General features: G+C 36.4%; 2 protein-coding genes across 2 annotated transcripts; one reads left to right on the top strand and one right to left on the bottom strand.

The window, feature by feature from the left end:
* Positions 1-538: 538 nt before the first annotated feature.
* Positions 539-4784, bottom strand: LOC113738551 (DNA-repair protein XRCC1-like). Its single transcript, XM_027265785.2, has 7 exons — positions 4321-4784; positions 4036-4224; positions 3441-3552; positions 2611-2693; positions 2280-2390; positions 1854-1940; positions 539-1055 (listed from the first exon to the last, which is right to left on the bottom strand). Exons 1-7 carry the CDS (start codon positions 4498-4500, stop codon positions 702-704), a joined length of 1116 nt encoding a protein of 371 aa, XP_027121586.2. The 5' UTR covers positions 4501-4784; the 3' UTR covers positions 539-701.
* A 1142-nt stretch (positions 4785-5926) lies between these two features.
* On the top strand, positions 5927-12112 carry LOC113738752 (centromere protein C-like). Its single transcript, XM_027266009.2, has 12 exons — positions 5927-6218; positions 6547-6755; positions 6836-6924; positions 7069-7171; positions 7259-7407; positions 7557-8185; positions 8273-8383; positions 8470-8572; positions 9892-9977; positions 10634-10724; positions 10817-10924; positions 11623-12112. The coding sequence occupies exons 1-12, from the start codon at positions 6057-6059 to the stop codon at positions 11730-11732; spliced, it is 1950 nt and encodes a 649-aa protein (XP_027121810.1). The 5' UTR covers positions 5927-6056; the 3' UTR covers positions 11733-12112.
* Positions 12113-12632: the final 520 nt, after the last annotated feature.

Here is a 12632-nt window from a genome sequence, read left to right as displayed (position 1 = left end):
AGATTGGTTTCCAACTTAATGATTCGTTTTTTTTTTCCCACATGAACTATTCATCGGATTCCTCTAATGCCCACTTACAAATTGTAAGAGTAAATTGAAATAACAAGATAATAATGCAGCTTACAGTTGACCTTTGTATTAAGCATGACTTGAAGTGGGAACCCAAAGCATCTCCCTCCATCCCCAACCAAAGGAACAATTACCAGGAAGAAAAGAAAAGTCAAAAAGGAACAATTGCACATATACCTACCTAACGACATCCCATATAGTACGTGTTATGCAAAAATATCCTGCAGAGTTTCAGAACATAAAGCGACGGAATCATTAGAATTGAACTTAAAAAGAGGAAAGATCAGGACTTGAAGGTCACATAATAAGTTCTGGAATCCGACATATATTTTGCGCCCAAAAATACTACCAATATCTATCCAACTTTTTTGGTACAAAAAATCTATCCTTTCGAGTTCATCAGAGCTGGAATGTGGGTTGCGAGCCACGTCATTTTCAAGTATGTACTGACTGACGTATGATGCAGGAATTTGCAAAGAAAATTCGGAGTTTACCGATTTACTATTCCAAAACAATGAAGAAGACGAGAGGAATCCAACTATTTACTGCCAATCACTGTTTCATCAGTGCAAGTGAGACCAGATGACAAAAGGCAAGCAAAATTTCAACAAGAGCGCGCAACAACGTTAACATTAGCCAGCATCAAGTAGTAGCGTAGCAGAAATGGCATTATAAGCTCGGTCTATTTCCTCTTCTGTCATCTCAACTGTATCATCGCTCTCATAGGCATCGCCACCCTTAGGAGCTGTCCTTTCTTCTTCATTCCCGCACTTCCCATGGTCATTAGTCTTCGACTTCTTCTTTGGAGATGAATCATCTTCCAAGTTTCTGTACTCATTCTCATAAATCTGTTTACAGGCGACAGCATGTCTGCAAATATATTTCTTGCTAACTGAAGCCGAATCATCCTCGGTGCCATCAAACTTCATCAGCTCCTCAACCACCCTGGGGACGCAGGCCCACAGCTCAGTTTTTTGCAGGATAAGCTGAAGAACCAAGATCAGTCAGAAGAAAGCTCTACACAACATTTGCTTAAATCAGCATTGCACCAAGATAATAACCATTTCTTGCCAGTTAGCAAATTAAATACTGCCCTCGGAAATAATTTGTTATGTCTCTCATAGAAGAAAATGGAGTAACATAAAACATTGTAGTTTGACCACCAAAATTTCAAACCTGATGCCACTGACGGGATAGGAGGAAAGGGAGGAACCCCAGATTCTTCCACTCAATTATTGACTTTTAGAATATAAATGCCAGTGCAAGAATTGACAGACCACACAAGTAAATTTACCGTGCCAGAAGAACAAAATACCACTACATGCCTTTCATCAGAACTCTGAAGTTTTTATTACAGAGTAAATCACTACCTAACTACACAAGACCGACCGATACAAATCAACTTGAAGCTCACGATATTGCATATAACAAAAACAAATGCTACCAGCCATTTCAAGGGTTGCTTATCCAAATATTGCATTTCTAATTAACCAAATGTTTATTAGCTATCCCTCTGCCTTCCTTTTTCTTTAAAAATCTGTGGACGATGTAACCAAAAAGCAACCTTAAGGTCCATTGCAAGAAATCAACCTTGAAATCGGCTTCTATATTTTTTGAACTCTATTAAAACTAACGACATTTTTCTTTCGTTCCGATATGACATGCAGTACTTAGATAAATAACCCATTCAACCAGTATATTATGACAGTGGCGGGAATTCTTAACTATAAACCAGAATGTAGTCCAATTATAACCCCAGAATCCCCTATCAAAAGTTAACATACCTGCCCTTGCTTGAGAGCATCTATGGCATCCTGCAAACAGGTGAGGATCCCCTCTGCAGCTATTTTCTTTATCTCACTCTGTTCTGGCTGCAGAAATGGATTGACTCAAAATATAACTTATGGATCTTTCACAACTCTTCGGCAAAAGAGAAATCCAACCACAATAGAAACAGCAAATACGCATTTAATGCTCCTAGATCAGTATGCAAGCTGGACGCAAAAACCTTACAATCTTAATTGGACGGATCAATTAAAAGCAATACAAAATATGCAATGACAGAACATACTATCTTTTTTGGAAAGATGACCAAGCCCATGATATGCAATGAAACTGATTAGAAAGCTGACTAAGCAAGGAATCCTGAGAACTTATATTCCATACTGCCATCTTGAAGTTGATAAAAACCAGCTGTAGATTGTACATACCTTCTCATCTTGACTTTCCAACCATGATAGTGTCCTACTCAAATCATCACTAGCCCATTTCTTTACTCTAGAAGGAGAAAAACAATCGCTGACTTGGTTAGAAGGTTGATCCTGTTTCATACAAGACAGAAACACTAGATCAGTGATAAATTGTATGCAGGTAATACAAAATAATAAATCTAAACAGTTTCTCTTCTTCTGCACGAACATTTCTTCAAGCCATATTGTTTGTTTTGATTATCCCCATATGTCATATGAACTAAACTTCAACACTTCTTTAACTTGAACTCTATGGCAACCTAGTGCCAGCAGGCACAAATAAAATGTGTACCTCAGAAGCACCATTAGTAGGCAGTGTACATGAGCGTTTCTCCACATTTTTCTGCAATTTCAGAGATGTAGTAGCTCTACAATCTGCACGTCATATGCCAGTTTAAACTTTAAGAAAGCAGGTGGGTCGAAGTTCAAAAACTTTCCTTGTCGTATATGGTCAAATTAAACAATGCCCTGTACAAAGTATCATGACATCAACTTAATCACTTCCAACCATGTTAGTGTTTCATATTTTATGAATCCAATATCAGGGATCAGCCCGAAACGTAAAACTTGTCTCATGTGCTAGAAAATAATAGAATGGAAAATGATAATGAGGTTGCCTTCTTGCGTTTTATGTGCTTTAATTATTCTCCAAAAAAGTAAAAAGTAAAAAACATATCAAGCTGCTCAAGATTGACTGAATTTGGAGAAAGACAGCATCACCTACAGGTTGTCATGCTAAAATTACATCAGTTACCAAAGTTAAGATGTTTTACACAAGTCTCATAGCATGAATAAGCAAGTCCCTGAGGAGAAAAGATGCATATTTCTGAGGCTTTGTGCTTATTTCGGGAGCCATGAAACAATGATCAGATGGACTTTGGATAGCAACCAGAAACAATAAATCTCCATCTGTTCTCTGGTAGATTTCTAGTTGACCTATATTAGTAATAGATGCAATCAAGAGAAACAATAAGTCAATAACTAAGTCTCCATCCCCACTTAATATCCATTATAACATCAGAAAATGAACTGCTGCAGATCTACAAGTCACTAATGTCCATTACTTCCACAAACAGTTACATGCACCTATATATGCAACATTGAATACAAGGGAGTGAGTACCATTGCTGGCTTCACTGGGAACACTTTGCCTCCTCCATGGCTTGCCGGGATACAAAAGATAAGGTTCAATGTCCATAAGCTTTTTCTGCTTATGACACTCCAAAATCCATTCCTACAGCAAAAGGAAATAATGATCTTAACATCTCATTTTCGTAGCGTAGCATTCCAATGAAAACATTAAACAACAACAAACTTTCAGCACAACCAGTCCTTAAAGTGAACAATCATGATTCTTGAGCATTTTCAACTATTGCAGACTTACAAAGAGTCTTGGCCATTACCTCTAGATTAGTCCAATCTAAAAAACGTACCTAGAAAAAAAAAAAAGGGGCTAGAGTCTATACTACGATGGAAGTAACAATATGTCTATAGACTTATATATGGATATACAATGCTGCAGAAATATATGGAAGTAACAATATGTCTATAGACTTATACAATGCTGCAGAAATATATGGATAACATTCATACATGTCTATAGACTTAAGCTAAGCCAAATAGATGAAGTTTAAAACGTTTCTTTTCACCTCCTGAATATCAAAAGATTAAGCCTTTGCATGGAAAGGGAAACCCAAAAAAAAAAAAAAGAGATCACCTTGGAAACAATGGTCCCAGAATCAGCCTCTACTTGCCGAAATTTTGGTGTGTTAGGAAATGCACAGATGAGCAAGGTACAGTTTGAATTCCAATCGGGTTGATACTCCGCTCCCATTTCAAGTGCCCGAGACCGTAACTCGGCCCGCTCCGGGTTGACAAACCCGGATAGCACAAACACCACCCCTTCCTGCAGTCACGCGAGTTTTGGATGAAAATTTTATTCTTTTTATTCAACGATCAATAGGAAAAATAAAAAGTAAAAAGGTCAATAATGGTAGTATACCATGAGTTTTGAGAAGTCGTGGGAACCGGAATTTGAGGCGGAAGCAGAAGATTTGGGCTCCTTATTTTTACCACCTGAACTATCTCTCTCTTCTCTGGCACTCATCCATGAAGGAAGATTCCGTTTGGTTCCGGCGCTGCTTCGGCCGTTGCCGGAGCTTGCTTTCTTCGACTCTGACATAAGCTATATTTTCTATACACTTAAAAAATATTGTCGCACGCTGTAATTAGCATCAGTTATTTACGGGAGAATTACAAAATTTTGCTGCTCGATTACAAACAAAGGGGAAAGTAGAGCATTCTCAAAGTCAAGTGAGGACTTCGAAACTTAGGCGACCCTAATTGCTTTTCTTCTATAATTCTCCATAGAAAGCGGTCAGCTACATTACCGTCCAGCTTTCTGGCATGCAAAATACTAGACGAATGCCTCTCAAATCTTTTAGATTGGGATTGGACCGAGAGATTTGACGAAGGATTTAAAATTCTTTCAAATTCTTCGGCTTATTTAGGAGCTATTTAAATTTATAAATCAAATTATTATAGTGTTTAAAATATATTTTAATAATTCATGAATTATAAATTCAATTATTGCTTAAATAATTTAAATAATAATTAAAGCTTTTGGATAGATTTCAAAATTTTTAATTCATTCTTCATCAAATTTCTTAATTCAAATGAAGATTAAAATACTTTGTATAACAATTTCTAAATCAAACGAGTGCACTCATAGAATTTTATCTATCGACTATAAATTCAAATTCAACATTTATAGCTATATATCTAAATTATCACTACAATGGATTTTGTGTTGTGCACTTATAGAATTTTATGAATTAATTGTAAATTTAAATTTAATATTTATAATTGAATATCTAGATATGGTAAAAATAGTAAGAGGAGCTTGGCTCTACATCTCAATGATTGAATTAGATTAGATGCTTTACCCTTTTTTTTTTCTTTTCTAAGGGCACCAAATAGACGCACTCAAAAGAAACTAAATTAATTATTAATGCTTTAAATTATCATCCACCCCTGAAAGATTGCAACGCTTTCGTTGACTAAATTTGTTGTTTACCGGTTAAAATGATACTTGATTCATATCTTATTTGGTGTTTTAAAGGCACCAAATAGACCAGACCATAGATAAAATGTGTAAATTAACTACCTAAATGCAATTTGGCTAGAAATTTCAATATTTGGTAAATTTATTTAATACAATTAAAAAAATCAGCAATGATTAGTGTTTGTTTTATTTTTACCACCATTTAATTTCCCAATTAATCAGTTTGTTTGGATTGTAAGTTATTTGAGATATTTTTACTATAATACTTTTTTGTGATGTGATGTATGTGAGATAAAAATATAATTAAAAAATTAAAAAAATATATTAAAAATTATAATAATAATATAAATAAATATATTTAAGAAAATAATCGACTGTCCAAACAAACTTGGGCCCATCTCCCAATTAAATGTTCGAGCACCGAGAAGCCAATTCCGAGGGCATATCTGACAATCCAAAAATATTTTCCGCTTCACTCCCGCTCACGTCCCCAGTTTCGAAAAGAAGCATCACCACCGAAAACAGCCCATTCTTAAGTGACACTCTCATTCCCACACACAGAACACACACTGGCAAAATTCATCAGTAAATTTAACCAGTGATATATTTCTATCCTGCTTCAAAACTCACACCATTTCCATTTTCAGCCGCGTGCTTAAACTGATGATACAAATATGGCAACCGAATCTCTGATGGTATCCGAATCGGTGGACCCACTACAGTCGTTATTTGGACCTTCTTTGTTCCCTCGAACAATTGTTAGGGCTCCGACGGATCCCGCGATGCCATCTGACCCCAAAGATCTCGATTCAGTTCATCACCTCATGAAATCCGTGGTAATTTACCTCAATTACAGTTTCCATCATGTTTTACCTAGCTCTACATTTATGTATTACTTCATTCATGTTTTCTTTATGCTTTTGTCAATTGTACCAGCTTAAGGCGAGGTGATCTTTTTTAGATTGAAATGTTTATTGTCTACTGGGAGCTTGCGCTCAATTTTGGTCAAATGTTTTCATTTTTGAATTTTGTTTGTGAAGGTTATCGGCATTTTCTGCTGAAGTTAAGCTAGATTATACCACGACTGACCCTTTTCTTTTCTTTTCTTTTTTTTTTTAAATAAAATTTCCTTCTTTCTTGTTGTTTATGGTTTGTGTTTTGAAGGCATTAAGCAGTCCTGAAATGCTTTTGGATGCGGGAAAGGCTATTGTTGATAGGGGTCCAGAGCTTCTGAACTCTGAGTTTGAAAAGTTTGCGAAATCCATTGGAATTGATAAAGAAGCTCTTCGTCCACGAGGCAATGAAAAGCCTCAAGAAAGAAGGCCTGGCCTTGGTCGTCCACGGCCTCGATTTTCTCTAAAGCCGAACACAAAGTAAAGTTTGTAGCGATGCTTCCTATTAAGTGTTGCTCCTGAGAAATTGGTATTAATGTTAATCCTGATGTGTCATACAGTAAGCCTCCTGTGACTTTGGAGCCAAGTTGGGATATTGATCGCCTTCAGGATCCAGAAGAGTTTTTCTCTGCTTTTGAGAAAGCTGAAAGTAAATTTTGTTTGTGATCTTCTTCATATTTGCACGTAGTTACCATTAAGATTTCTCCAGCCATCGTTTGTTTCTCACCTGACTTTCGCCGTTTTCCCTTTTCTCTTTTCATTTTGGGTATCTTGCATGAAATTTGATTTACAGATGCTAAAAGAGAAATACAAAGACAGGAGGGTGGAATTATGGATGACTCTGATAAGTATGATTCATCCACTCGTAACCGTCCTCGTCGACCTGGAATTTTAGGGTACATATCCTTGAGGCATAATTTATCTCTGCATAGCTAGTATCTGGTTTTATTGGATACAACTAAGTGAACACTTTACCAACCTAGGAAATCAGTCAGTTACAAACATCGATATTCGTCAGTGCTTCTGGAGAGTGGTGACAAGCCTATATCCTCCCAGGGGACAGGGGGGCTGGATCTTCTGGGTGCACCTAGTAATGTTGCTGACACTGAAACACAAGAGACAGATGTGGCTGGTAAGTGGAGCTTACTGGGGTGACAATGTTATGCCATTGTACTACAATTTCGTCCTTCAGCAATTACCACAATATGTCTCCAACGTCAAACTTAACTTTTGTCCAATACTTTCCAATTATTTTGTATTTGATGAATGTATTTGATTCAGTTTCTACAGGATCAATAACAATGACTGAAAACAGAGTGAATGGCATTTTGGATGAACTAATCTCAAGAACCAGCCAAGATCTAGATGCGGATGAGGCGTTGTCTCTCTTGCAAGAAAGATTTAAGATCAAACCTATTGATCTGGACAAAACATGTGTTCCTGTTTTTCAGGATATTGGAAGGACTGATTTCATGGCACTGGGAGAAAAGGTTCCAAATGTTAGGAAGACCTTATCAAACATATCTAATCTGGTCAAACCATTAAATGGGGAAACAACTGTTAATTGTGAAAAAGCAGCAGAGATTTCCATCAGTTCTGTAGCTTCACCTACCCCACCAAAAAGTCCATTTGCCTCAATATCTTTGTTGAAAAAGCGCAGTACATATTCCAATTCATTGAGGGACCCGTTTTCTCCTTTTAGTGTTGATTTATTGGAGCGTAGAAATCCAGCAGGATCTCAAACCGACTTGGCAGATAAAGGCAGTGGCAGCGCATTACTTGAAAGCTCTAGTGAATGCAACACAAGTAGGGGTGCAGAAACATTACTTGAAAACTCTAATCAGCACAACACAAGTAGGGGAGCAGAAAGTAATGATTCAGCAGATGGAACAGACAAACAAATAGAGAAAGTAGATCTCGCTGTACATTTTAAAGGCCATAATTTGGTAAGGCTATAAAGTCTTCATCCTAATCCTCTTATATGTTGAAACATGCAGGATGGAGATAAGTATGAATCTGCAGGACGATCTGTTAAAACGAATTCCCATGGTCATGACTCCACACCAGCTGGTATTGACGCTGGTCTTCACATGCATGCATCTGTTGAGGTACCAAAATGCAGGTTTTCTTGCCTTGATGCTTATATGTAAGTCAAAGCATCAGATTGGAATCTGTTGATTATTCCTAAATGCAGGTTGAAGGTATACGATCCGAAGCTGCCATCCCTGCTCGTCCAGATGCGAACATGGACAAATCACCAGTCATGCTTAATATGCATGGAAGTCAGCCTCTCTCTGGTATGGTCCTTGACTTCTAGTGTTTGGCTTGGTTTGGCCTAAATCATCTTCTACAACCTGATCTGACACATTAAAGTTACAAGTGGATTTTTTTCTTGTTCTCTGAATTGAGTTGCAATTAGATGTTGAATAGTAAGGAAAATTGAATAGGGTTCATAATTTGGTCATGTGTTTTGACATATTTGAAATCTTTAACATTTGTAAAGTAAATGGCTACACGAAATATAAACCACAAGTTGGTAGTACAGGTTGCTGGCCATAACAGTCCTTTTTGGAAGGAGGAGCAAAGCTCTGATTATTATAAAGAAATTTTAAACCTAAAAATTATTCATTGGTCATTGAATTTTATGCTATGATTCCTTTAGACAGCTAATAGCTCATTTACTTTAAGGGCTTTAGTTGAGCTGAATGTTGTTTTTTAACTGAACTATCTTTGAGGTAGTTCTGTTTTCTTTCATTTTACCTTTTTATACATCCTTCAGAAGACATGAAATAATTCAGGAATATGGAGGATTTAACTTCAAATTGAGACTTTAATGAATTGACATTGTTAAAATGTTGGTATCTCAAAGCCTTGTGCTGGAACCACCTCTGTCATATAAGCATGCTTGTGGTGTGTGATTAACATAGTTAACATGTGTATTACCCCCATTTAACTAATGCACTTCAAGTGGTTTTGCTGTCCCAGGACTAAGTTACTGTTCATAATGATTTGAGGACTTTCATTTGTAAATTTTGACACACAAATGCTGCATAGTAAATGGCTTCTGTCATATAAGCTTACTTGTGGTGTGTGATTAACATAGTTAACATGTGTATTTCTCTTATTTAATTAATGCACTTCAAGTGATTTTGCTGTAACAGAACTAAGTTACTGTTCATAATGGTTTAAGGAACTTTCATTTGTAAATTTTGACACAAAAATGCTGCATGGTAAATGGTTTCTAGTGTTTTTTTGAGTTTCCATATTTGAGTTGGGTTTTGTCAATTCAGGTATTGGAATGATTAATTGTCTTTGCTCTTGGTCCCTCCCTAATGAATGGAAAAGAATACAGAACATCTGTCCTGCTACGCTGCGCTAGTTTCTTCACAACTATTTGAAATAGTTCTGTTTGTTTTATTCCTTTTGTTCTCTTGTAAAAGTAGTTCTTTTTTGTTTTTTTTTTAACCTTTGCATTCAGCAAATAGCAGATATTGTGCACTAACACTTGGTATAATCTTGGATTGCTAATCTTATTAAGCTCTGCCTTCTGAAAGATATAATTAACAGTAATCATAATTCCATCTTTTCTTTGTTTTTCCATTTAATCTTATGGCAGATCAACTAAATACAGCTGCAATTGAAGACAATACTGTAGTTATTCCTTCAACAACAGCAGAGATTAATGCAAAGAAAAATTCTGAGGTTGTCTCTTACTGCTGTATGTTTTCTTTATTTGTTACTTGATGTTGGTTTACTTTTCTGAGAGTATCATTCCTTGGTGCATCTGGTGAGTTAATTTGCATTTGATACACCAGAGTATGTTGGAATAATATGTGCTGTGATGTAAGAATTTGTGTGACGCGTGAGTAGGCCTATGTATTTTTATTGTTTTCGGCAATCTACTTTTGCTTACATGAATTGTAAGACCAGGCATTGAACAATTGGAGATTGACGTCCATCACATTCAGGACTTCTCTTCTTTTCCATCCTACTTCTCATGTTATTTTATGTCTCTTCTGTTGCCCATGTTTGGTTCTCTGGTGGAGCAATAAGCCTGTCATTTTGCTTGAAGGTCTTACGTATTTTGCTTCTTCACTTCTCCTGGCTCAGCCTCATGGGACTTGACCTAAGGAGTTTCTGTAATGTTTATCACTGTATACGGAAGAATGCTTGGTGTTTGTCACAAAAGATATTTTACATATTCCTGTATTTGTGCATGAAAATGGCAAATATTCCAACAAGACATTGAGCATGACTACGTTGCTGAATTTTGTCTCTCTGACTTGTCAACTCTTATGCTTTATGATGAAACCCAACTGATTTCACTTGTTATACATGTGTAATATCGTCAACAACAGAACCTTCCAGCCAAGGAGCAAGGGAGGACAAAAAGACCATGGCGTGAAATTCATGAATTGAAAGCACTTGCTCGTAGGAAAAGCATTCAAGGTTTTGTTCACACATCAACTAATTAAACTCCTTTTCCTTGTTCATAGCATAAATTTAGTCTTAATCAGTGTAAATATTCATTGATTCTGCAGAAGCTGGCACTTCATTTGAATCTGGGGTAAGGAGAAGCAAGAGAATCAAGACTAGACCTTTAGAGTACTGGAAAGGCGAAAGATTTTTATATGGTCGTGTGAATGAGAGTGAGTATCTCTGCCACAAGGAAAAACACTTGCGTAGTCCTTTTGTGTTCAATTTTAGTATATTGTTAAGCTTTATTTCTGTCTTCTTGGCTCACTCTGCAACCCCCTCCCCCCTTCTTTTTTGTCTTTCTGATTGTCCAACATTGTGCTTTGGGAAAACCAAAGCTGAGTGAGAGTGAATTTGAGGTTGAAGGACAGCAACTTATTCTGATTGTTCGTGCTGTTTACATAGAAGTACAAATGATTGTTTAGCGTATTTGGTAGTTTTCTGTATGGCTGCATATTTGCTTTTAAACATTCGAAGATAGTTTCTATCATCTGTTTTCCTGTTTTCTTTAATTGGCCTTATGGCTATCTAATATTTTAGAAGATTTTCCATCAGAGCACATAATTTTGCACTAGAAACTTGGATTCCAAACAAGGTTTTGTGCATTTTGTTGTGTTTACTTTTTACGCGTATACAAAGGCTCTGATTGAGTGTCAAAAAACAGTCCACCTCAGCCCACTCCTACAGTGCTGCTATCCACCAATAAATAATGCTGGCGAGAAAACCAGACTGATGTATAGGGTGACCTTCGCAGCAATGCTTTTTTCTCAAATTGTCAACGGAAGCTACAAAAGCTATATATCAAGTATTTTGACATGATTACAGTACAGTTGAGGCAAAACAGGCTGACTGGGATTATATGCCATTGCAGGTGTGAAGCTGATCGGACTGAAGTACATATCTCCTGCTAAAGGTGATGGACAATTGAAGGTGAAATCTTATGTGCCGAATGAGATTCTTGAAGTTGCAGCTCGTCTTTGACTTTAGCTTCATTCCAACATTCTTTCGGAAAGGGATGTATTCTATCTCAATCAGAATTTGCTTTGGCTTAATCTCTCTCCTCAAATTGTGTTGTGGCTATCAACAGTCTGAGTTGATGTAATGATAGGTTAGAATTTTTTCTAACCTCGTGCATCTTGTGCTTGTTTTTGATTGATGGGGCATATTGTGGTGGTACTTGGTCGCTGTTTTGCTGTTTAAGAGTACAGGACATTGCCACCTCTGCACCCTATCATATTGGCTATCCCGCCAGCCAAGTAGCTAAGACGGTATGAGATTTGTTTCACTGTACTTTATCATTAAATTGCAGTTTATATGATGTGCATATTAAATTTCCATTGTATGAGACACGAGTTGCTGAACGATGCCGTTTTGGAGGATTATGAACTTTGAAATAGAGTGTTTGCTTCATACACCACTTATGGCGCATTTAACAAACGATTAACCTCTAACATTGTTTGAATTATATAAAAATAGAGTTCAAATAGTATTTGGGTTGGTTCAACTCTTTAAAAATTTTAAGGGTCCATTTGATAAAACTGAAATCTGAAATTTGAATATATTAAGTTGTTGAATTGTTAAACATTAAATTTAATACATTTGAGTGTATATTACATTCAGTGATAAGTGAGTAACTTATCACTTAATTTTGAGAGTAAGTTTTGTTTAAAAAATTCAATGTTACTTAATTGATTTAGATGTTCAATTTTTAGTTATCAGACGATATGGATATGTGAAGATATGATTTCATTAAATTTAAATGTTGAATTGGGTTATTAAATAGGGTTAAGAAAGAGTTTGACAGGCTGACTTAGCTCTTTGTATGGGAGCAAAATAAATAAATAACTAAATGAGGACCAAGTTCAAAGAAATCAAAAGGAA

This window comes from Coffea arabica, chromosome 4c (assembly GCF_036785885.1).
Source record: "Coffea arabica cultivar ET-39 chromosome 4c, Coffea Arabica ET-39 HiFi, whole genome shotgun sequence".
Taxonomy (NCBI): Eukaryota; Viridiplantae; Streptophyta; class Magnoliopsida; order Gentianales; family Rubiaceae; genus Coffea; species Coffea arabica.
This window is presented reverse-complemented; position numbering and strand designations above follow the sequence as displayed.